The 23,348-nt window shown below is 47.9% G+C and overlaps 2 protein-coding genes across 3 annotated transcripts in view; one reads left to right on the top strand and one right to left on the bottom strand.

The window, feature by feature from the left end:
* Positions 1-3,947: 3,947 nt before the first annotated feature.
* LOC142031853 (homeobox protein SIX4-like) lies at positions 3,948-16,343 on the bottom strand. Its single transcript, XM_075029610.1, has 3 exons — positions 14,838-16,343; positions 12,350-13,038; positions 3,948-9,870 (listed from the first exon to the last, which is right to left on the bottom strand). Exons 1-3 carry the CDS (start codon positions 16,013-16,015, stop codon positions 9,074-9,076), a joined length of 2,664 nt encoding a protein of 887 aa, XP_074885711.1. The 5' UTR covers positions 16,016-16,343; the 3' UTR covers positions 3,948-9,073.
* A 130-nt stretch (positions 16,344-16,473) lies between these two features.
* Positions 16,474-23,348, top strand: part of MNAT1 (MNAT1 component of CDK activating kinase) — a 127,184-nt gene continuing 120,309 nt past the window's right edge. The window contains exon 1 of one of the 2 annotated variants that reach the window (XM_075029618.1): positions 16,474-16,827. In XM_075029618.1, coding sequence (XP_074885719.1) covers positions 16,739-16,827 — 89 coding nt within the window. In that variant the 5' untranslated portion in view covers positions 16,474-16,738. The remainder of the gene's footprint in view (positions 16,828-23,348) is intronic. The other variant, XM_075029617.1, reaches the window with a different exon arrangement.

The following is a 23,348-nucleotide window of genomic DNA, read 5'->3' on the forward strand; positions in this document are numbered from 1 at the left end:
AATCCCTCCACATGCAGATGATATCACGCCCCTAGAGTTCGCAGCTCTCTTAGTGGCATGCTTCTCCTCCAGGCATGGCACTAATAGGGCAGTTAACCCCTGCTGCCTCTGCTGCTCTTTGGCCACAAGCTCTGAGCAAGGAAACAACATGCTCTTGCGCTGTTTAGCAGCAGACCAAGAATCTGCACCCATCTGGGGGTCTTGAGCCTCAGCCTGGTTCACTCGTTGAGTTTTGGGATGGGGGCTCTATTATATGTTGCCTGCAAGAGGGAGCAGAGGCTGCCTCTTCTGCAACTTCATGGTGAACCTCAAAATAAAGAATTTTTTTTGAGAGAAACTCTTAATCTAGTCAGTGGTGACTTCCACCTGCATGCATACAACACAACAGATGATAGTGTTTTTCAACACAGGCAACCTATAGATGTCTATGTCCCTTGCAGATGTGCTTGGGCTGCTATAGAAATTGTTGCCTTCCAGAACCACCTTCTGATCCCCCTGCCTGCCCTTGTTTGCTTAGGCACAGTAAATGGCAAAATCCCCAGCATCTTCCTAGGACGTGCATCCTAGGACATAAGTTATAATTTGTCCTTGATTTATCATTTTAAGAAACCACTGCCTTAGGACATGCAAGAGCATGCACAGCTCAGGCTCTGGACTAACTCATCTTCACCTCCCATGAGCATCTCTCTCCCTCAGCTCCTCGGCCTTGGTGGGAGATGAGTCAAACCTTTCTCAAATTGCCTTGATCTGGAAGTGGGTGGCTTTGGAGTCCTTCAGGGCCCACGCGTGCATCACCCTGATGGGGTGATTCATGCACGAGCGGTTTTTCTGCAGCCTGAGTGTTTGCAGGCTCAGTCATCCCGGTCCAGGGCCAGTCTAGTTATCGACAGGTCTTTGCTGGAGGTTTACGTTGCTGTTGGTCAGCATCAGAAGGTGGGTGTAAATGTAGTAAATAAATGAATGAAGCAAATTCAGCTTTGGTGTAAGCAGCAAGTTCTCCTGCTGCTGTCAGGGGGCATTGCATCAGAGCCGGATTGGGCTCCTGGGGAGGCGGCGTGAGCCAGCGGGCAAAGCAACAGGGGGAGTCAGAGACCTGGCTTTGCAACCTGCCTCTGCCACCCACTGCCCGCATCGCCCCAGGCAAATCACCTCTTCTCCCCTCCCAGCTTGGACTGCTTGTATTTCTGTATACTGTCAGTTCGTTCCTCAAGGGAGGGGCTGCTTTTTACAGCTGCAAGCGGTATAAGGGATACCACTAACACCAAAATAATTGGCTGTCAGTTCGCAGAGTAGAAAAGAAAATGGTGCGGTGTAACATTCTGGAGTCCTTTTGGGTAATTTAAGATCTATTGCAAAGCACTTTGGCTGCAACAACAAAGCTTATTGATTAGCCCGAAGTATTCCAAATTGGGTCTTTCTGCCCGAGAAGTAGCAGGATGAAGAATTAAAGTACTTACACATGAGAATATTGTACATGAGTTATTAGGTAACAATCAGCTCTACTCCAGCGCTGCTCAGTTCCTCTGGACTGCATGTAACTTCTGAACACTTTATCTTTTTCCTTCGGCTTTTGCAGGCGTGTGCCAGCTTCTGCAGCATATAAACTAGGTGCTATTTTTATTGAATCTGGCTCTAATGTAGTAGATTTTTCACACGTGTGTTGGTTTTTTATTGTTGGTCTCATTCCTGAACTTTCTGGCACCTCTAAGTGTAAAGTCAGTTATGCGCACATTGTTTGGCAGATGAATTCCTGTTTCTGGGAATCATTTTCCTTCTAAAACGTATTTTTATATTAAAAGTGTGATCTGTATCCATAACCAAGATATACTGTCCTAAGACTCCAGCCCAAAGATTTCTGCAGCCAGAGATCACTACAACAGGGGATGCAGTCCTGTAAGGAGACCTCCGCTTTCCAAGCCGTGAGCATTTATATTAAGATCTTGTTTTACTGATTCAACCTCTGCCTCTTGGAGCAGGAAAATTCCCTTCTGATCTGGCACTGGGGAAAATCCAGCCAGAAACAGAGGATAAAAAGTGCTGTCTTCCAACGTTGCCTCCCTTTCCAGCTTGTCTCCCTGCTAGATCAAGAGCAACCGCCCGTCTCGCCGAGCCTCCCTACTACCACCTTTATCCCAGCGACTGCCTCGGCAGCCCCCGGTCCTCCCTCCAGCATCCCCAGGTCCCGGATGAAAGGCGGGGGCTCGGGGAGCCAGCTGCCCACCCTTCCGAAGGTGCTGTCCCCCTTTTCTCCATCTGTGCACAAGCTGCCAGGGAAGAAGTAACCGTGGCTGTGTGTGGTTTTCTCGCCCAGGGTGACCTGGAACACATCTGCAAAGCCCTCCAAAGTAGCAGGAATGCGCTCCGTTAGGACATGATTCATCCTGCATACCGCATGGGTGGCTGCTCAGGGAGAATTTTGACATTTGCATACGCTGAGACTTTCCACTTCTTGGTTGCCCTCAAACCCCTGCACTTTGTCTGGTTGAGCGCACGGGGGCTGCGCAGCCAGAAACCCCCTCCTGGAGGGGATCTCCCTCAGCTGGAGCCGATCCAGCGGTGGTGGTTCTCCCCCCCAGCTGCGTCATGGGGCAGAAACGAGAGGAGAAGCTGCTCACAGCCAGGTTGAATGAGGGCTTTAGAGCCTCAGCCCCTGCTCCAAGCAAAGCTGGGATGGAGCTGCTGGCCAGGGATCCATCAGGAATTTGGTATCTGCAGGGCAAGAAAATATTATCACAGTCCTACCGCTCAGGCAAAACCAAAGCATGGCAAAGGGAAGTGCTATGAACAGGAGGACTGAGTCACGCCCACTGCTTCTGGGAAGGAAAAGGAGTTGGGCAAGAAGGCAATTGTCTCTCTCTACCTTAGGGCTGCTCCTGGGTAACTGGATTTACTTCGGCAGCTGCAGAGCGCGAGGTGGGTCAACCCCAGGCAGAGCGGGGAGAGATGCCCCCAGGGCTGGGAGACGGCTCGCTGGGTTTTCCCATCTGGCCCACCATCAGTGGTGCTGCGTGGAGCGAGCAGGACACGGCTGCGATAAATGGGAAAGATGGAGGAATGGTGAATAACGGTAAGGAAAGGTAATGTCTTAGTGATTAAAAATATAATCAGTATATACAACTGGACCTGACTATTTGAAAAAACTAATCTCACAGACCTAATCTTGCTTCCCGTAGCCTAAATACCACTTAAGTGGTGAAAGGGTGTTTTCCTGCTGGCATGTGCAGGCTCTTAAGTATCTCTAATGTATATATAGCTCCAGTGAGGGAAACTATTTCACCTGTACAGGTTAGTCTGCTTGAACTTACTGTCATTCACTTTGGCATCAAAACCGTAACTAGGCAATCCTGGTACTTGGAGCACAGACCTGAAGTAATATGGTAATGTGTTTAAATCCTTTAACATCAAGGGAACATAAATTTCAGGCTGTTCTCAAAAGTCTGTCAAAACCAGGTCTGACACCAAGTGCAACCTTTTAAAGAAAAATTTCAACAACCACAAATTTAGCAAATAAATAGGTATTTACCTACCCAAAAAGAAACCCTGACACAGAAAGCATCCCAATGCCATGGCAGCCACGAGTAAATACTGTGTAGTCCTAACTAGTAGGTGGAAATACATTTAAACAGTTATCTATCTAATTATGGTATAAATTTGGTTTGAGACACAGAGTTAATAGCTAGGTTTGATATGAAATAGAAGATTTATGGTTTTTAATTTAGTATTTTAGAAGCAAAGTTAGGGTCTGACAAAACCCACTCAAGTCAACAGAAAGTCTCATTCTAGCTTAAGTAGGCTTTAGATCAATTCCCTGGTGAGCACAGGCATTCCTAGCTGCCACCACCTTCATGATGAGTCATTAAAAGCCAAGCTTCTACTTCAGATTACTTTTCTAACACGAAATTCAAAGCTCTCACATTATATTCAAATAGAAATATTTACACAAGATGTGTATAAATATAAAGTTTATTCAGTATAGTGTTTAGAAAAATAAGTTCACATCATCTCAGAATACAAATAAAACACTTAATTGTCCAGGCACAAACCCCTATTACAGTACAACAAACATACATACTTTAGATCTCTTTGGTTGGGTAATTAAGCACAGATATGTTTGATGATACACTCTGGGGCGGCATCACCTAACAGTGCAGTAAAGTCTTCTGATTATTCCCTCCTCTAATGCGTACATTCCGCTTAAGTTTCATATTTGTTGTAAGGCACAATAAACCCATATTGCAGAAATAACTGGTTAGTTCTGGACAAACAGTACATGCAGCAAAAGAACAAACATCCTCTGAACGTGAATCCTGAAAGTCAGAAGATTCACCCGCTCCTTGAGTTCAGAAATTTAAGAAGCTAGTTTTAAATTATATGAAACATACAAGTAAGGTATAAAATATCCTTCAAGATAATAACTGCTAGGAGATACAGGAAGACTTCAGGTCTCCTTCCTTGTAAAATGTCATTACTTTTGTTTCCAGAGTTATAAAATTACTATTCTTTTTATGATTTGAGATGCTTCTTGACCACAAGCACTAGGCGATTCATGGCCCCAGAAGTCCTGCACACATATTTCAAATGGAACTGGAGGGATGCACCCTGTTGCTTGTTCATCTGCCCTTGCTAAGAAACGCGCACAGGTGCTGGAAATCCACACATGGGAAAAGCTCCTGTGCACACAGGGCCAAATTCTGCCCTGCTTAATTTAACTGAAAATAGTTACTGAGGTGATTTTGCAGGATTGGAAGTCAGAATCTGTCCATTATTGTCATTAATCTTGGATTGACAGTAATAACAATAAAGATGGTTTCAGCCTTACTTCTGGGTAAAGTAGCTTTCTGAACGTGTCTTCCTGAATCCACAGGTAAGGTAAAGCAGTAAATGGAAAGAGGTATATGCTTCGATAGACTGTGACTGTTCGGTTATAACTGTCTGAGTGTCAGCCTTGTGCACTGGTTCATACTGCCACCATATACTGGGCCAAATCCGTCCCTGACCCAACTCCAGTGAAATGAATGGACCATATTCTCGGCTGGTGTGAAACGACATTAAAGTCAATGGAACTGTGCTAGTTTAGCCAGCCGAGGACCTGGCCGATCGATGTCCATGATTTATGTGGCTGAAATGTCCTTTTAGGTAAGACCACAGGAATAATGCTGCAAATAGTCCAGACAGAGCATTCAATTTAATATATTTCTGGTTCTCTGCAAAACTCTGGGTGAAACAGAGGCAGCTTTAATTAAAAGTAGTAAAGAACAAAGGCTTTTTTAACATCATGCTTTGTAGGAATTGATCAAACTTTAAGCATATTTTTCAAAGCTGAGCCTGGGACCAGAAAAGTTGTAGAATTTGGCAATGTTTCCTGTAAGATTTCCAGTGGACTTACAAGTTACAAACATATGTGAAGTTGAAATGATCCTTTATTCTCATCCGTAACAGAGAAGGAGGGAGGGAGAAGGAACATGTATGCCAGATAGACATACCTTCCATTTGAACAACAGAATGTGATAATAAGGACTGTCTGTGGGGCTTAGACACTCACTGCCATTCATGTGTGTAGGACATGAGCATCCATATCCCCTAAACACTGTGTAAAATCCCTAGTTTGGGAATCAGTGGAGCAATGCCTTATTAACAGCAGCCAAAGATCTGGCCCCAGATGCTTTTCGGGACTTTGTGTACTGTCTATTTAGAGCAGTTAGCCTGCTTGCTTGAGGGCCACATAATAAAAACTGACTCTTATTTTACAGTAGGAGTAAAACTACTATTTAAATATCTATTTTAAAAACACTGTACCGTGCAATGAGTCTTTATATTGTGCATATGTACCTGCAGAAAACATGAGGTTATAACTACGTTATCTGGAGGGAATGACACTTAGTTTCAATGGGAGAAAGAAAGAGTAAAACACAATAATAAAATAAGTTACTTGGTATCTGGAAGACTAGAATAGATTAATCTTACTTTGTCCCAAACCACTGCTTTTATGTACATCCTCCGCTCCCACTGAAGAGCGGGAAGTCTCCTATTAGAAGTACCAGACACTCCAAGATACGTGCCACTGTAACAACATACACAGTTTTCATGTCAACTGTGCTGCAAAGCCATAGAATTCAGAGCCTCAGTAACACAACAAATGCAAAGGAGGAAAAAAAAAAAAAGAAAAAAAAAAGTAACAGGTACTGGTGTAACACCGCAGTCTTTTCAGTTACGAGACCTGATCGTGTCAACAACCGAGAGTGCTCTGAAATACTCTCTAGCTTGCCTCCAAATATAGTCTGAGCTTCACAGATGAAATGTTAAGCCCCAAACAACCCCTTCAGAGCCACGCACACGTTCTCCATTAATATGACAACGATATAGGGTCCTTCTAATTTTCCAAACCATTTAACAAATTCATGCAAGGGAGATACATCTACTGTTATTGTCATCATCATCTTGGTTTTATGGGCAAAGAAGAGGTGGGAAGCAGATTGCTCATGCTGGAGCACAGCAAGCATAAACAAGCAGAGCAGAGGGGAGAATTCTGGACTATCCAATTCCCTGCTCACACAGAGATCCCCTGAATGTCAAGGGAAGTTGTGCCAGGGAAACGTATAGCTCCATGTTCTGCTTGTGATAATCTCCACTTTAAAGCGCTTGCCTTAAACACCCTTTTTGCTTGGGAGCAGGTGGGGACAGCCAACTGCTTATGGGCTGCTTCTGTTTGCAGAGCATCAGTGACTCGGTACAGCTGCAAAGTGCACGCCTTGCACGCTTGCTCTTCCCTTTCCCTGCACTTTTCCCTGCAGCCCTAGAGACTCTGATGCTTGCAGCACGGACTCCAGTGCCTACCGACAGAGCTCAGCTTCAAGGTTCCACAGAATACCTTGCAAAACACGCTGTATTCAATATAGTGCAAAACAACAGTGAGGATGCCTACGCCACACTCACGGGCGCACAGAAAAAAACCTTCATTCCTCAAAGGCTTTCCACAGAACCAGTTAACAACCAAGATAGAAACAGACTGGGATGTGCTACCTCTATTCTCTTTCCTTTCCATTTTTTTGCCCTTTACAAGTGATCTTGTTTTGTCCTGAGCCTGATTTGGAGCCCACAGAAGCTTATGAAAACATTTCCCATCGCCTTCCAAAGGCTTTGGACCAGGCCCCTGATGAGGATGAATACATGCTTTAGTTACTGTATATATTCACATTAGAATAAAAACAAAACAAAACAAAACCACAAAGATTAACAGCATGTCATTTTTATACATCTGCATTCTTATTATTATTTTAAAGCTTAAGGATGTGCTTTTCCATGCTACAAAAACTCCGCTGGAGGAAAGGTAAGAGCTGCTCTACCTGCCCAGAGCCCACCTGCTTCTGCTGTCCCCGGCGCAGCGCACAGGGGCGAAGGGAGAGAAGACCCATCCCCATCCAGGCAAAGACCATGGCTGCTTCTAGGAGGCCTTTGGGCAGCTGCAGTTCCCACCATCAGCCCCCACGCTGCTTATTCTGGAAGGATATATAAATACACGCTTAAGTGCACTCCTGGATGGGGGCCTGCTTGCTTGAACAGCAGCTGAAGCCCTCCCACATGAGCCAATATATTTGGCCAATGGGTCCATGTAAACATGGAGCTCCCTTCCCTGGCCTGCCCATCCAACCTTTCCTGTTCATCTGCCCGAGGCTGGAGCCAAGACCTCTCCCTCGGCATGACGGCTCTGCCCATGGTCCCTCTCTGGACCCCTGCCCTGCTGATGTGCTGCAGAAGAACCTATCTTTGGCGCTCTGCACCGCTAGTAAATGTCACCCACAATGACTGACAGACTTAAAACTCTTCTTACTCGTGCAAGTAGGGGCACCGAAGTCAGTGGGTCTACTTGCAGAAGTAAGGCATCAGGATTTGGCCCTGAGGACGGATATTTGCAAATCAGTGTTTTTATTCCTCCTGCCACTGTGCTTTAGTAACAAAGATAAGGCCACTAGGAAGAAAGGCACGTGGAATTCTGTAAAAAATACACAAAAAGGTTCAACTAATTCGCAGATTACTAACGAAACAAACAAAAAACCCCTGAACACAAAGACAGAGGGGGTAGAGACAGGGACCTCCTGGGTTTGTGAGACTGGGAGTTCATTTTCTAGTTTCAGTGTGATTAACATTTTACTTTTACAGTCTATTGCTTGAAAAACTACAAAAAAAGTAAAACCTTGTCAGAAATAACTACGTTTACTTCCTGCTCAAACAATAAAAATAAATTAAACAGCCAGAAAACGTTTTCCTTTTCAATGCCTTGTGTCTAAAGTGAAAGGGAACATAAACCATAAATAAAATCCATTGTACTAATTTAAAAAAAGTCTCCTTTATAAGAACTGAAACAATATTTACATTCATACTGGAGAGAAAGCTTCTGAGTTGCATAATTAGAGTTTCAAATGATGCTTTTTCTGGTGCACTGACAAAATGCTAGCTATAGCATTTAGAAACCTGTAAATGTTTGATGTGACATTTTTGGTTTGAAAGCAGGTCTGCTGGAAAAAAAGCAAATACACCAGTAACAATATTATTTATGACTTTGTTTCGTTTCTTAACCTCAAACAACATAGAAGTAGCCGGTGAGGTATCGTCTAGAGTTCCTTAAAAATTTCTCAATGCCCATGGACTAGAAGTAAACAGCAAAAATGACTGCGTTATTTCTACCTTTTCGGAGCGAGACTTTTGTTTTCTATCTAAAGTTAGGAGTGTATACTTACTGTTGAGAGTATGTTGTACTATGGAGAGTCTAGTTAAATTATCAGAGTAGTGTCTCTTAGCCAAACCTGCACCCATTCGCTCGGTACTTGCCCTGGCATTTCCTTTCTCCTTTAATCTGCTTAAAAGAGAATACTGCATGCAAACCAAGTGTGGCAACCTAATTCCATTGCCAGAGATTCCTCTGTACATCGATTCAGACCATTTAAATGTTCTGTTTTCTTTAAATGAAAAAAAACCCCAACAAAACCCAAACAAAAAAAAAAAAACCACTTGGTGCTTGTTAGGGCCTCAACAGGAGACTTATCTATCAAAACAGAAAGCAAGGAAAAAAAAAAAGTTACAAGTCTTGCATATCTTCATCCATCTGAACTGTCTGCAGTTTGGCAAGTTCTTTTTTGTCCGTTTCCAGTTCTTCACAAACCGTGTCAACCATGTTACTCATAACATACTTGGATTTCGAATCCAGCATCATTAAATTGCCAGTTGACTTACTCTCTGAATTAGGTAAGAAATTCTCTTTGACGTCAGGTACGGCTTGCAGAACTAACCTGTGCTCTCTGACAAAATCTTCATGTACTTGTGCAGAGGGGTGGCTGACACGGTCTCCACTTGTAGAAACTATTTCTCCAAGCGCAGGCTGTGCTGTAGAAATGGACAACAGATCTTGACTGGTAATGAGGGAACAGTTCTGCAGGGTTGCATAGTTAGTGTTGCTGATGGATATCACGGTAGAGGTACTGGTCACGGGTGATGACATGGACTGGCTCTCCGAGATACCAGAGTTCAGTTCTGCAGCATTTAAGAGAGTTGGTGGTGTGAGGGAAAAATTATGTGAGGGCGTTACATTCACTAATGAGGAGGCCAGGGACTGGAGTCCTCCGCTGGATATATTTTCCGAAGACATGTTTACATTTAGTTGCGTGTTCTGACTGACTGGCATCAACTGAGAAAACACAAGGCTTCTTTCCAGTCCTTCTTGCTTGACAGAGCCTACTGCCTGGCCTGAATTGGGAACCGTATAAACGACTGCACTCGGAGCAAGGGGGCTGAAGAAAACCTTTCCTTGCTGCACTGTTGAAGATTCAGTTGTAAAAGTTCCTCCATCAGATGTGCTGGGATTTACTGAAACATTACCTAGAGAAAGGTAAGCAAAAGAAAGGACAACAGATTATAGCTGGCAGAGAGTTGTGCAGGCACTTTGTTAAGATGTTCTGGTCTTTTTTATGTTTGCAGTACACACATATGCCAATATTTCATGCGACACAGAACAGTGTTGTTTATAACAGGTGAAAGAAAATTTGGTATGAAGAAATAAAAGCCGTTAATAGAAACTGCTTCTAGAAAGAAAGAAAGAAAGAAAAAAAAAAAGGTTCTTGTATATTAGGTATCTTTCAGACTCTCATTAAGGGGCAAAGAGTCCCCAGCCATGTGACTAAAATGAACGTGCTTTGGCCTTCACTAGTTGCCACCACTCAATTTCTATCTAAGAATAGAAGCATGAAAAGCTATTAAAGATAGTTCAGTGACAGACTACAGCTTGTGTGTGGGAACTGGAGACACGTCACATGAAAACCACTACTGCTGGGCAGAACCTACCTGAGTCACCCTGAGTACAGAAAACATCAAAACCCAGTAACTTCTGTCAGGTTAACTAGGTAGTCCATCAAGCACTCAGACGTATTGCCTTTCACCTCATTTTATCACTTATTTCTAAAAGCCTAATCCTACCACATCCACCACGCTGTGTGAAGTCACCCAGTGACTGCCTACCCTCGCTGAAAGCCATGGCGCTGCTTGCATGATGTTGCAGCTAGCCAAAGCAAGAAGAGGTGGCCAGAGATGACCTGAAGTTGGTTTTACTGGACATGCTGTGTAAGTTGTCATTATAATTATTCCTAAAAGAAGATATACTGGCTCTTGGGACTGGGTCCCACTTCAAACACCTCTCTTTCTCAAAAGCAGTTTAGTTATAAGAGGCTACAGTTGGAGATGCCTGAATTTTTTAGAACAGCAAGATTAACTTCTCACCTGGGGAATATTTTAGCTCCCTATTCACTTCTGTTAATCAGCGATGATTTTTTGGAAGATGTTACTCATACATGTAAACTAGAAGGATAAAGTGAGGCAACTTGGAGTTACCTGGCAATAAGATAACATTTACTGCAGCTTACTTAAAATAGCCTGCAGCACACTTCACTCGGAATAGGCAGCTGGCTATCAATCCTTCTCATGTTAAGAAAAACAAAAAGAAAAAAGAAATCAAAGGAACAAACACAGATCTTGACTTTTCTCTGCACCAGACTAGACATATGGTGGATCACTCTCCAGTGGGAATCGGTAGTTTTAACAACAGGGAAAATGTTCAGAGAGGCGCTTATTATGAATCTTAGGACTTTCAAATACAATAGTCCCACACTACTTAAGGGACAGAACTTTCTTTCTCACCTTTGCTGGCTGTCAGTTTATGCCTCGGAGCACGTGGATTAACTGGCTTTTGTAATTACAGGTGGTATTCAGACTAAATGTCTTCTCTTTTTCATCTTGGTTAAACTACGTACCAACAACTTCCAGTGACTGTGAGTGCCACATTTTAGGATAATTGCACACCCATTTAAAATGTTTGTAGAGCTTCAGTGTTCCTCCCCGTATTAACAGCAAGAAAAATTCACTCCCTATACACATTTAATTCAAATAAGCTAACATGAACACAGTTTGATTTTCATTATAGTACTCACAGCTCCTGAAAGCAGAAAGATTCATTCAAGTTTATAGTTTTCATAACCAAAGATACAGTGGCTAATGAGTAACAAAGCTGTTAAGTTGTGCTTTATAATGGACCTGCTTCAGAACAAGGATCCAGAACTAGACTTGTGCTCCCTGGGATTCTTCCTGGCTGGCTGCAAGTTTCAGTCTATGGTATGTTAAGACAAACTCTAAAGCAAACTTTGGGAGGAGCCTGCACACTTGGCACGTGAACCTGCGATGACATATTTCCCTTGGACTGAGGGCAGTTTTATCCGAATACCCTCGCATTTTATATCTACAAGCTATTGCATATTTCCATTGTTTCCCTGCAGTTTAATCTTTCTTAATTATAGAACCAAAAATGTACGAGTGTAACTGCTTGGTCTTGTTGTGTCTATAGCCATTTAAAATTTATTTTTATGAAATGCTTTGGTTAAAAAACCAAAACAACCACCACAAGAACAACAGTAACAACTTCCAGCTGCTGCAGTTTTCATTAACCTTCTCATTAAAAGATTTCAACGGCAAATGGGAAATATTTTGAATTACCGAAACGTGTAGAATTTACAGATATTTGTGAAGACTGGTATCACAGACTTCTGAGAACAGCATGAGATGAAAGGGGTGTAAAATACCAGACCTCCTTCTCTGCTCTTAGGAGAGGAGCTCACCCTCATCTAACAGTCTGCCCACGAGCATAACCCACTATAAAGGAAGGCAAAAGGTGTTATTTGATGTACTGTGTGTGGCTGTGGCTGAGATACAATCCTGGTACCTTGGAAGAAAAGGACCACAGCTTTGGAAATGCTAAGTGTGCCCAATTCCAACTTTTTCTCATACCTCTTGCTGTAAGAGACAAAACTTTTACCTTGTGAAGCTGCCACAGAAACGGGAGGCAGCTGCAGAGAAGAAAAACCGATGCTTCCGTTCAGCAGCTGGCCATTTGTTCCTGAATTGGGGATCTGGACAATGCCATACTGGTTTATTTGGACAGGAGCAGTAAAAGTAACTACGGAGCCTCCATCTTGGGAAGCAGCAGTTTGTACGCTTTCCCTTTTCACCTCTGAGCTTGGTATCAACCCTGGGAATGAGACCGGGATGTTGCTGGGGGTGAAGGTGGCTGCCGCGGCGTTGGGAACCGAAGCCTGAAGAAGTTTGAAGTCCTTAACATCTTCTGACGAAGATGACAGTATGTCAGTAATGGCCACCCCGTTGCTCACAACGCTCGACGTGGTTTTGGGCGAATTTAAGGTAACCGTCTGCGAAGCCCCCACGCTGAGTCCATTGAGAATGACACCATTGGGTCCCTGAAGAAAAGAGCTACCATTGAGAAAGACGGGAGAGGTACTGGCAGGCACGAGGTTTCCATTCAACAAGACGCCCGATGAGCTCAAGGCTATTTTAGTGTTTCCGAGCTGCTGCATGTAGACGGGCTCCGTGTGGCCAGGAAGGCTGAGGCTGGTAACGCCGTCGGATGAGCTGGAGAGCGGATGGGGAGATAAATCCTCCTGCCCCTTACTGGATTCATCTTCCGTGCTAGGGTTGCCATCTGACTCGCTATAGGAAAAGACGGAGAGATGACATTGCATTACCATGGCGTGCCAGCGAGCTCTGCACCAAGGGGGACTCCTTGCTTTGATACAGTTTGTCAGAGTTTTCCCGAACAATTTTTTCAGTGTTTTGCCTTCACAAGGCACTTGAAATTTCAAGCCAAGGGGGAGGTTTCTTGGAAAAGGACACATCAAATCACACACTCGCTGAGAAGAAACTTTACAGCCTGGGTGACGGACTTGTAAATAAATCCCCCCTCCCCGGCCATCCCACCGGGGCGACCGAAGGGGGCTGCCCGGGCCCCCCGCCCTCCACCGGCCCAGGGTGCCCACACGTGTGAGACCGGCCGCAGCCATGTGGTAAATGGCTGGGCGGCAGCTGCGGGAGGTGAGAGCAGGCCGGCAAGCACCGCCCGACCCTCCCTCCCGGCCTCGGCCTGCCGCCCCCGGGCCCCCCCCCGCCCCCCGGGGGGGGAAGGAGGCAGAGGACCCCCCCCTCCGGGGGGGCCGGGCCCGCGCTACCCCCAGGTGCCGGCGGAGTCACCTCAGGCTCTGCCCGGCGGCCGGGTGGGGGGAAGGAGCAGGGCTGGGGGGGGGGTGAGTGGGGCCGGCCGGCCTTTGTGCCGCGCCCCGCGGGGCCGCCCCGGGCCGCCGCCACCGCCCCGCCGAGCCCCTCCACCCGGAGCTGCGCCGGGTATTTTTTTTCTTTTTTTTTGCTGACTGGTCCGCCCTCGGCTGCATTTTTCGGTCGCTCCCTCCCCCCGCCATTCCCCCCCCCCCCCCCCCCGCTCTTTGATGTGTCCCGCGGAGAGGGGGCCGCGGCGGCACAATCGCGCCCTTGGTTGAGAAATGCCTTGGGGCCCTCCGCCGGCCGCCACTTTTTTTCCCTCCTTCCCTCCCTTCCTCCCCCTCTCCCCGCTCTTTCTTCCCCCCCCTCTTCGTCTCTCCCCTCCCTTCCCGTCCCTGCCCCGGGAGGAAGGAGGGAGGCGGGAGCGGGGAGGTCACCTCCACCTGCCCGCCTCGCGGCGCCGAGCCCCCGCCGCGGCCCCTCACCGCCCGGGGGGGGGAGTGAGCCCGGGCAGAGCCCCGGGCCGGGCGCGGGCGGAGCGGGGCCGGGCGGGGGGGGGGGGAGGCTCTCCCGCCCCGCGGGGAAGCAAACCGGCCGCGGGGCTGGAGGCGGAGGCCTTGCGGCGGGCCGAGTCCGGCGGTGCAGCCGCTGAGGCGAGGCCCGGCCGGCCCCGCTCCCCCGCTGAAACCCGAGCCCGGCCCGCTCCCGAGTCAGGTTTCAAAACAGAGCGAGCGGCGGGACCCCACACCCCCGCGCGTCCTCCGGCCGCCGTCAATGATTAACTCTGTCAGGAGCGACAATCGAATAAAAACAGAGAGCGGGGGGGGGGGGGGGGGGAAACAAACACCCCCCACCCCGTCTCGTCTCCCCTCTCCCGGCCCTTCCCCGGAGCCCGCCGCGCCGCCAGCGTCCGCGGGGCGCCCGGCGGCTCCCCCGGCCCGGGGGGGGAGGGAAGGGGCGGCGGCGCGGGCCGGGCGCGGCGGGAGAGGGGAGCGCGGGGAGGTGGAAGGGGGCGGCGGGGGCCGGGAAAGTTTTCCCCGCTCTGCCTCGGCGCGGCTCGCATGCCTGCGTGCCCGGGCCCGGGTGGGTGTGTTGGGAGCGAGGGAGCGGGGAGGGGGGGGAAGGAGGGGAGGACGAGGCGCACGGAAGGTAAGCGCCATGTTTGCAAGGGAAGAAAGAGCCGGGAGAGGGAAGGCAGGCGGGCGGGAGAGGGGGCGGGGAGGAAAGTTTGCCCTCACCTTTTGGACTGGGTCTCGGAAGGGTTGCGGTCCCGCTGCCTGCGGTTCTTGAACCAGTTGCTGACCTGGGTGAGGGACAGCCCGGTGATCTTGGCCAGGTTGCGCTTGGCGGCCGGCGAGGGGTACCGGTTCAGCTTGTAGAACTCCTTCAGCGCGTTGCGGGACTTCTCCTTGAAGCAGTAGACCGTCTCCTCGCCGTCCCAGATCGTCCTGGGCAGAGGGTATTTCCTCCGCAGCCTGTACTTGTCCACCGCCCCCAGGGGTCTGCCCCGGGCTCGCTCCGCCTCGGTGTAGCGAGCCTTGTACCAGAGCTCCTGCAGGAGCGGGTGGTTGGAGGAGTCGAAGTTGTGGCTCTCCAGGATGCTGTAGAGCTCGGCGTAGATGCCCTGGTGGAAAGCCACCAGCGCCCGGGCTTTCATCAGGCTCTCGTTGCCACGTAGCAGATCGCTCGGGGGCAACGACCACAGGAACCTGGCCAGGCGGTCCAGGTTCCCACCTTGCTGCAGCGCCTCGCAGACGCAGGCGACGTGGTCCGGGGAGAAAGCCAGGGGGGTCTGCGAGGAGGAGGAGGAGGAGGAGGAAGAAGAAGAAGAAGAAGAGGAGGAGGAGGAGGGAGAGGAGGCAGCGTGGTGATTCCTGGCCAGGAGTTCCGTGTGGAGCAGTACCTGGTCCGCGGCTCCCTCCTCCCCGGCGGCGGCGGAGCCTGCGTGCTCCATGGGGAACGGGGCCGCGGCGGGAGGGGGCGGCGGCGGCGCGGGGTTGAGGGCTCCCGCCGCGGCCCCGTCGGGGGGCACCTTGCTGGCTTCAGAGAGGATTTCCATCACATTTTCCTGCTTGATCTCCACCGCGCTCGTGATCTCGTCCGTGGGGGAGGCAGAAGACATGCTTCGGTTTGATTTTTTTTTTTTTCTTTTTTTTTTTTCCCTTCCCCCCGTCCCCTTCTCCTCCTCTCCCCCCTTCCTAATCTCTCTGGAAAGTCCACTCCTCCTCCTCCTCCTGCTCTCGGCCGGCTCTAGCCGATCAGGTTTCCTCCCGGCCACGCAATAACCATTAACGATAGCTGCTATAGCAAAGTAGTGTAAACGGGCTCCTCTCCGCGGCTCCCCCCAACGTGACTCCCAGCCCCGCTGCAATACTATATGGCACCGCAGCCTGCTGGCCCGGCCGCGCCCGCCCATTGGCTGCGCCGCGCCGGGGGGGCGGGGGCTCCCGCGTCTCCAGGGCAACCGTCAATCAAACGGCCCCGCTCCTCTCCTCTCTCCCCCTCCCCTCCGCTCCCCACCTCCACCTGGAGCGCGGCGCCCCGCCGCAGGGACGGCCCCGGGGGGCGGCGGCGGCGGCGGCTCGCCCTCACCTGCGCCGCCGCCGAAGCGCCTTTCCCCGGGCGGGGAGGGCGTTGGGGTGGGAAGAATTAAAACCCTCAGGGGGTGAGGTACGGCACCTCGGCCGGGCCGGCAGCGGGGCGAGAGAGCTACCGCCCCGCAGCGGCCTCCTGTTGATTATTCATTAGGCGGGAGTGTCCTGTCCTGTCCTGTTACCCCCCCCCCCCCCGTTACAACCGGAGCTCTCGGGCCGGGACAGCCTGCGCCCCCCCCACCCCCTCCCCGCCCCAACGCCAGGCAGGTGCTGCCCCCGCGGCGGCTCGTACCTGCTCTGCCTGGCCGCCCCGGCCCTCCCCGCCGCCGGCTGGCTCTGCCTGGCGATGGTCGGGGCCGGGAGGGGTGCGGAGTCAGGCGGGCCGGGCCGGGCCGGGCCCCCGCGGCGGGCGGAACGCGCGGGGCGGCGAGCGGCGCCGGCGGGCCCCTTTGGCGGCGGCACCGCGCGGCGGAAGGCGGAAGGCGCGGAGGGAGGGAGAGGGAAGGAGGGAGGGAAGGAGGGAGGGGGAGGCGGCGGCGGCGGCCATGGATGACCAGGGCTGCCCGCGGTGCAAGACCACCAAGTACCGCAACCCGTCCTTGAAGCTGATGGTCAACGTCTGCGGGCACACGCTGTGAGTGGGGCCGCCGCCCCGCCCTGAGGGGGACCGGGCGGGGGGGGGGGGCGAAACGGACGCGGTGAGGGGAGAAGCGCCCCGGCCCGGGGGCTGCTCCTCTGCGGGGGGGGGCCCGGGCGGCGGGGCCTGAGGGGAACGATCGCTCCCCCAGCCGGTGCGGGGGTGGGGGCGACCCCGGCCGCCCGGCCCGGTCCTGCGGGGCTCCGCGGGACCCGTGCGGGCGTTTGGGAGGCGGTTGCGGGCCCCTCGTGTCCCCCGCTCGGCTCTCCCGGCGGCAGCGGTTCCGTTTAAGGCCAGGGGCTGGATCGCGGTGTGGGTCTGAGGCGGTGCGTTCGGCTGCTTCTCTGTAGGGAAATGCTCGGGGGAGGGCGGAGGGGGGGTGTGTGTGTGGAAACAGGGGACTCGGCGCGTTCGGTACCGGCTCCTGTCCCGAAGGGGCGTGAGGCTTCGGGGTATGAGACGGGGAACCTAGAGAAAAATACATTTCTCATCAACTTAAACGCTTCTTACTTGTATCTGATACTGTGCTTCGATAGTTAAGGGAAGGAAAAAAAAGAGTGATTTGTGGGGTTTTTTTGGCGTGTTAATTCTCCTGAATGAGGAATGCTTTGTCTGAAGGTTTGATGCTGATTTAAATGTTGGAAAATCCTCTTGTGAACCTGTGCTGGTGGTGGTGTTTACTCATTCAGTATTTTTTTTTTTTTTTTGCAACAAGAGTCACGAGTTTTTCTTTTTTTTCCCCAGAGATGAACACTTAGATAATTCCCACCACTTGCTCTAGCTGTTTTAAGTCATACGTAGTCTGAAATCATTCACTTTCAGATCTGGAGATCTTCCTTAGTGTGGAAGTTTTAAAGGTTCTAATCTAAATTCTTTTTGGATACATATGATAGAAACCTCATACTGTAGTAGCAGCCCTTTCTGGTGGTTTTTTTTGTTTGTTTGTTTGTCTTTTGTGTTTTTTCATCTTTCCTGTGATGTGTATGTTGAGTTGTTTATATTTTTAAATGGCGTATGAATTACATTGAAAAGACACAGCCTGAAAGCTTTACTTAACTTGACACAGTGTTGAACAGGATGAAGGAACTGGATTGCAACAAAGGATTTATGTTATTTTCTTAGATAAAAAGCGTTAGCTTTCATCTGGTTCCCTGATCCTGCTCTCTATGGCCACATAAACACTTCTGTTGCCATGAGGGAAGGTGTGTGGGAGAGCAGGAGATGATCTCCCAGTAGTTAGTGGTGGTCGTGGAGAGGGTCAGGAGTGCCCCTTTGGTGACAGTGATGCTGGCTGTGTAGAAGTGCAGCATTAGCTGGAGTTCAAAAGGTAACAGCCACATTTAGGCAAGGCAGTGCAGGTTTCAAATGATGCTTCTATCTTGTATTCCAGTGAAGATCAAAGGACTAGTGGTCTTGATGATCTGCTTTCAAGCTCCTCCAGAGGCACTTCCAGCAGAGGACAGCATGTTTCAGTTTGCTCTCCTACTTTGGTTCTCAGTGGTTTTTTTTGGTAGCTGAGCTTCGCTTGAGAAAATTAGTCATGTTTTGTGCTTTACTGGGTCCAGCTGCTGACACTGTATTTGGGGTTGATGTCCTTGTCTTGCTTTCCTTGTTTTTTTCCAGCTGCACAAGGACTGCTTCTGCTTCCCTCAGCTCTTGTTGTTTGCACTTCTGCATTTGGCAAGTGTTTTATCCAAGACCAGATCAGTAGTCTGGATCCATGTGGCCCTGGGTTGAGCCAGCCAGGTATCTCTGCAGGGTGCTTACTGGGAGAGGGCTATGCAGACCCACCCAGACTGACCTTACCTGGACCCAGCAAGGTCTGTTAGTCCCTCCTTTACCTTCCCAGCAAAGGGTATCTGTGTAGGTGAGCACCACTGCTTTAAAGCATGTGCATGAGGGTAAAGTTCAAGTCACTGTGGAAGTGGGATCTCTGGATTTCTCTGTTTTTGTTGTAATTAAGGACTCTCCGTCTTGATGTGGTTCAAGTAGGTCACTTTTCCTCTGTAATATCCTTCCAATAACTCCTTGAAGGTTGTGTTTTTATTATTGTATCCATATGATGTTACAAAGCTTTCATGCTGGAAGTCATTTCTTAGTAACGGTTAATAAATTCTCGTAATAACTGATCATCTAGAAGCTGGAAGCTCAGATGAGGCACCTGTGAATGAAGTATGAGGGGAAAAAGGGGAGGTAATTGACATTTGTTCTTTCATAAATTCAGGCTGTTTCAGGCACAAGGAAGGAATGTTTAACTAGTTCTCAAAGCAAATGAGCTAACATAAGTTTCTGATGGAGGTTTACCCTTCTTAGGCAATCTATTCCAATAGTTTGCTGTTCTTACCATTGAAAATACTTCTAATTTCTAATCTACATTTATTTGCTATAGTTTAAGCATTTAAGAATTCTAACATGCATTTTATACACCTTGTGAACTGCACCTCTTCTGCAGGAATGTGTCACATGTTTTGGGGGCTTTCTCTGTGGTGTTTTCCACACTTAAGAAATCCCATTCCTTCGGTCTCTTCTCTTCAGTGACTTTTAAATTTTTATTCTTATACATCTGTGGGTTATTCTCACTGCTTTTCTTGAGGCTTTTTCCACTTGCTTTGCATTTTTCTGGAACACTGAAACTGGACACGGTGCTCCATCTGAATACTTAGTACAACAGGCAGAGTCAAAATTATTTCATATGCTTTTCATAGGATACCTGCATTTCATACATCTCAGTAGGATGATAAGTCTTTACGTATTTTTTATTTTTTGCAATGATATGTGTGATTTATGTTCAGCATAAACCGCAGATTCTTTAGCACTTTACCACTCAACATATCTTTGGCCAGAACAGTATTTAACCTTGCCTTCCATGTTGTGTTATGCAGCTGATTACTCTTACCTTTTTGTGCTGTCAAACTACATATTACTTCAGGTGACTTTTGCTCTTGCTTCAAGTGACTTTGGATTGTGAGTCCCTCCATCCAAGTGCTTGTAACTGTCCTAGATTATACTGTTAATTTAAGTAAATGACCTTTCTGTCCTGATATTTTCCCATGTGTAATTTGAGGACAAGTTGTTGTCTGGGAGATCTTCAAAGTTGTTGCTTGTGACCACAAGAATCAAACTGAGGCAGAGCAAAATACGGAGTTGCCTGCAGAAGTTCCTTGCTAAACAGCCTTTACCCCCAGCCCCCCAGGTTACTTTTTGTAACAGTGGAAAATGTTAAAAGATTAGAGCCATGTGAATGGGCTTGCTACCTTTTTTTCTTTCTGACTGAAATAATGATAACTTATCTCTGGGTATGGGTTTCTAATAATCTCTCAGTACTTCAGTATGTACTGTATTTGTTTAGATTATATGACCGTCAACTTAAGAGTGTCAAAAGTCTAGTTAAACCCAAACTATATTGCCTCTAGTTGCCCTTTTGCTACCTACATTGTTACTGTGTCATTGGAGTAAATAAAATTCGTTTGATATAATTTGTTCTTAACAAATTGTGGGTGGGATCTTATCTGCTTCGTTATCTGAAATATGCAGGAGATAGGTCGTTTGTCTGATTATTTATTTCAGCATCTTCCCAGGGACTGACTAACCCTTACTGGTCCGTGTTTCCCTGTATATTCAGTTTCCTGCTCTTCTGAGGCAGGTGCTTTTCCCTTTCTTCAGGCTGCTGGAACTTAATGCAGAGAGCAGAGATAGTCTTTGATAATTGCCTTTGTCAGTTTTCAAAGGGTAAATATTATGTCTACCAGACTTGAAAACCTTGACATACTCTTTTAATGCTGTAACCCCTGAATATAGTCCATAGGTTTATGGAAACTTATTAAGTTGTCAGCAGAAGCATATTGCCTTTGTCATGCTTTCTGTTTGAAGTCTGCCGATAAATATGCATGGGAAGTTCAGAGTCTTGACTTTGTTGGCTTGGGAGGTTTGGAGCAATTGCTCTAATGCGTTTCCCGGTTCTAGCTTGTGTTCTTGCTCATTTTGCTGCCTTATGAGTTACATTAGCCAGTTAATCCCTCTTACTGAATGAAGATCGATGCAGAAAAAGCCCCAAGTGCTTTGGCATCATCTGTTAGAGATTTTTCCTTCCCATTGAATAGTGGGTTAATGTGCTCCTACTTTAACTGCTCTTTCTTTCACTGCAGACGTTCTGAAGGAATATTTTCATGTTACCTTCAGCGTTGCCTCCCAGTAGTTTCTTTCCTAATGCTTTGACCGTTCCTATTTTGTTAACTGTGCTGGTCACTTTATTAAATGACCTTCAGTGATTTGATTTGCACTTGTGCAGAATCTCTTGAATTTCAAGTCGTTAAAGAGCCTGTACTTAGCTGAGATGATATGTCAGTAAGCTTCAGGTCTTTCTCCCAGGTTTCAGATAGCTTGTGGTTTTACCATTAGTTCATTTTCTTTATTTTGTGGCTCTCTGTTTTGCCCTTCTGAAGAATTGTGAGAGTTGCTGCCTTATGCCTTCTGTCAGCCAAGTTGTTTCCACTTTCACGTTCTTAGCCAGTTCCTCCCCTTTGGTTAGAATGAAACTAGAAGAGCCTTCCTTTTATCGTGTGTGGTTATGTGTGGTGTTTTTTGGGTTGGTTTTTTTTTTTCGCTGCTTTCCTTCTTTTTTCTTCTCACCTCCTATATAAACAAAGTTAATCTCAAAGTATTTGACAACTTGTTGGGCAGTGTGTGTCCTGTTTGTTCCTTCTTTTTTGACAGATGCCTGCAATGAAGGTTCCTCTTGCTATGAAGTCCTGTGCTTTGGAGGTTTGGCTGTTCATTCTTCTCCTCTTCCCTACTTCATTAATTTAAATCTCGCTCATCTGGGGTAGATACTATGTGTTAGAGTACCTGTGTTGGCCTCCCATCTCTCTTTTACTGTGACCTTGATCCTGCCAACAAATTCATTCTGGATCTTGGCAGCAACATATGCAGATAGCATTTCTCCTGCCTGGTCCTTTCTGTATCTTCCTGTGTCAGTGTGCTTGACCCTATGTTAGAAGAACTCACAGTGGCTTTCTCCTAATGCTGCATGTTTGCCATGTTCAGTTCTCCTGTGGTCATTGGGGCTCTGGAATGTGTTCGTGTCCGCTTGTGGCAGAGTAGGGGTCAGCGTGCTGATAAGCACAGCAGTGCTGCGGTGGAGATAAGGGATAGGCAGATGAGTGCAAGAGGATGAAATCGGGCATTGGGTCTCAGCTGTAAACATCCTTCAAGTTGGGCTTCTATTGCAGTTTATTCCAATGGAACCATGCCAAGACTTACAATTATGGGAATATTTTTTTCAGGGGTGGGGGTGGGTTATTTCTTAGTATTTTGTTTTCCTTGGTTATTGCTTCTTGACCAGTATCGCCAAAAGTGTAACACCATGTGGTTTTGGCATTAGAGTAATGTTAAATAAGCCTTTTCCACTATAAATCTTCCCTGTCACTGGGAGGGAAGATGATAAATTAGCAGTTAAAAGTTGTTCTAGGATGGGACTTAGTATGGAAGTGCTCAGTTCAAGAATAATGAATGTCTTTTAAAGTTTATTTTCTTAAGTATAACAGAGGTTCAAGGCATCAGATACTTGGCTTTAAAGATGCTTTTGTGCAGGGGAAAGTGTGTCTAATTATGGAGCAATGCTTGATTAAAGTTCTGCAGTGTATTAGTTTCTAAGGTGCAATGATGGCTTTGCCTTCTTTTAAAAGTTCACTCTCAAGAATTATATTCAAAAGCCATTATGCATGCATGACAATTTTTGATTATTCAGACGATTCCTAAAGTCTGTTCTGAGTGTACAGATGCTGGGTGCGTGCTTGCCAATGGAGTTGTAATCCACCTGGCTTCGTTTGAGATCATGAATTATCTTTTACTTTGCCTGCTTGGATTTCGTGGCCTGTGTTGAGTTTTAGGAGGCAGGTTAAGCATATCCCACTGGTTTACTTACATAAAGAGGAAAGGAAATGCATCTACTGAAAACTGCATTAAAAGAATGTTAAGGTTGTTACTGCAAACAGGACTGGGTAAAGAAATTTGCTGTTGGCTGTAAACTTGGACCATATGGTCTCCAACAACCAGACATGAAAATCTTAGGTAAAAAAGGTAGTTAATTGGGGCTGCTGGTTCAGCTTTTTTGTCTCACTGCCTGCTATAGGGAGGAGGAGGGAAACTGGTACGTAAAGCTCTTTCTTAGGAGTCAGTCCTGCTGCTCCAGCTACTTGTGACCCATCCTGACTCGTAGAGAGAGGAAATGTGGATGTCTGCAGACCAACAAAAGCCAAGAAACTCCCTTTCCTCCCCAGTGTCATGCCAGCTCTTGTGCTGTCTCTGCAAAGTGTCTTTCCCATGCTTGACATCTCTGGGAGACAGGGGCACAGGTACCAGAGCAGCCTCCACAGAAAACTGGTAGGCTTGATTTCAGCTGCTGCCAGTGTAGTGGTTTTGGGTTTGTTCATGTACTGCTGCAATCTTAGATGGCAGTTAATGAACTTGCTCTATTGTAAGATTTTCTGGTGTCTTTTTCCTGTCTGCAAGAGACTTAT

Source organism: Buteo buteo, chromosome 6 (assembly GCF_964188355.1).
Source record: "Buteo buteo chromosome 6, bButBut1.hap1.1, whole genome shotgun sequence".
Taxonomy (NCBI): Eukaryota; Metazoa; Chordata; class Aves; order Accipitriformes; family Accipitridae; genus Buteo; species Buteo buteo.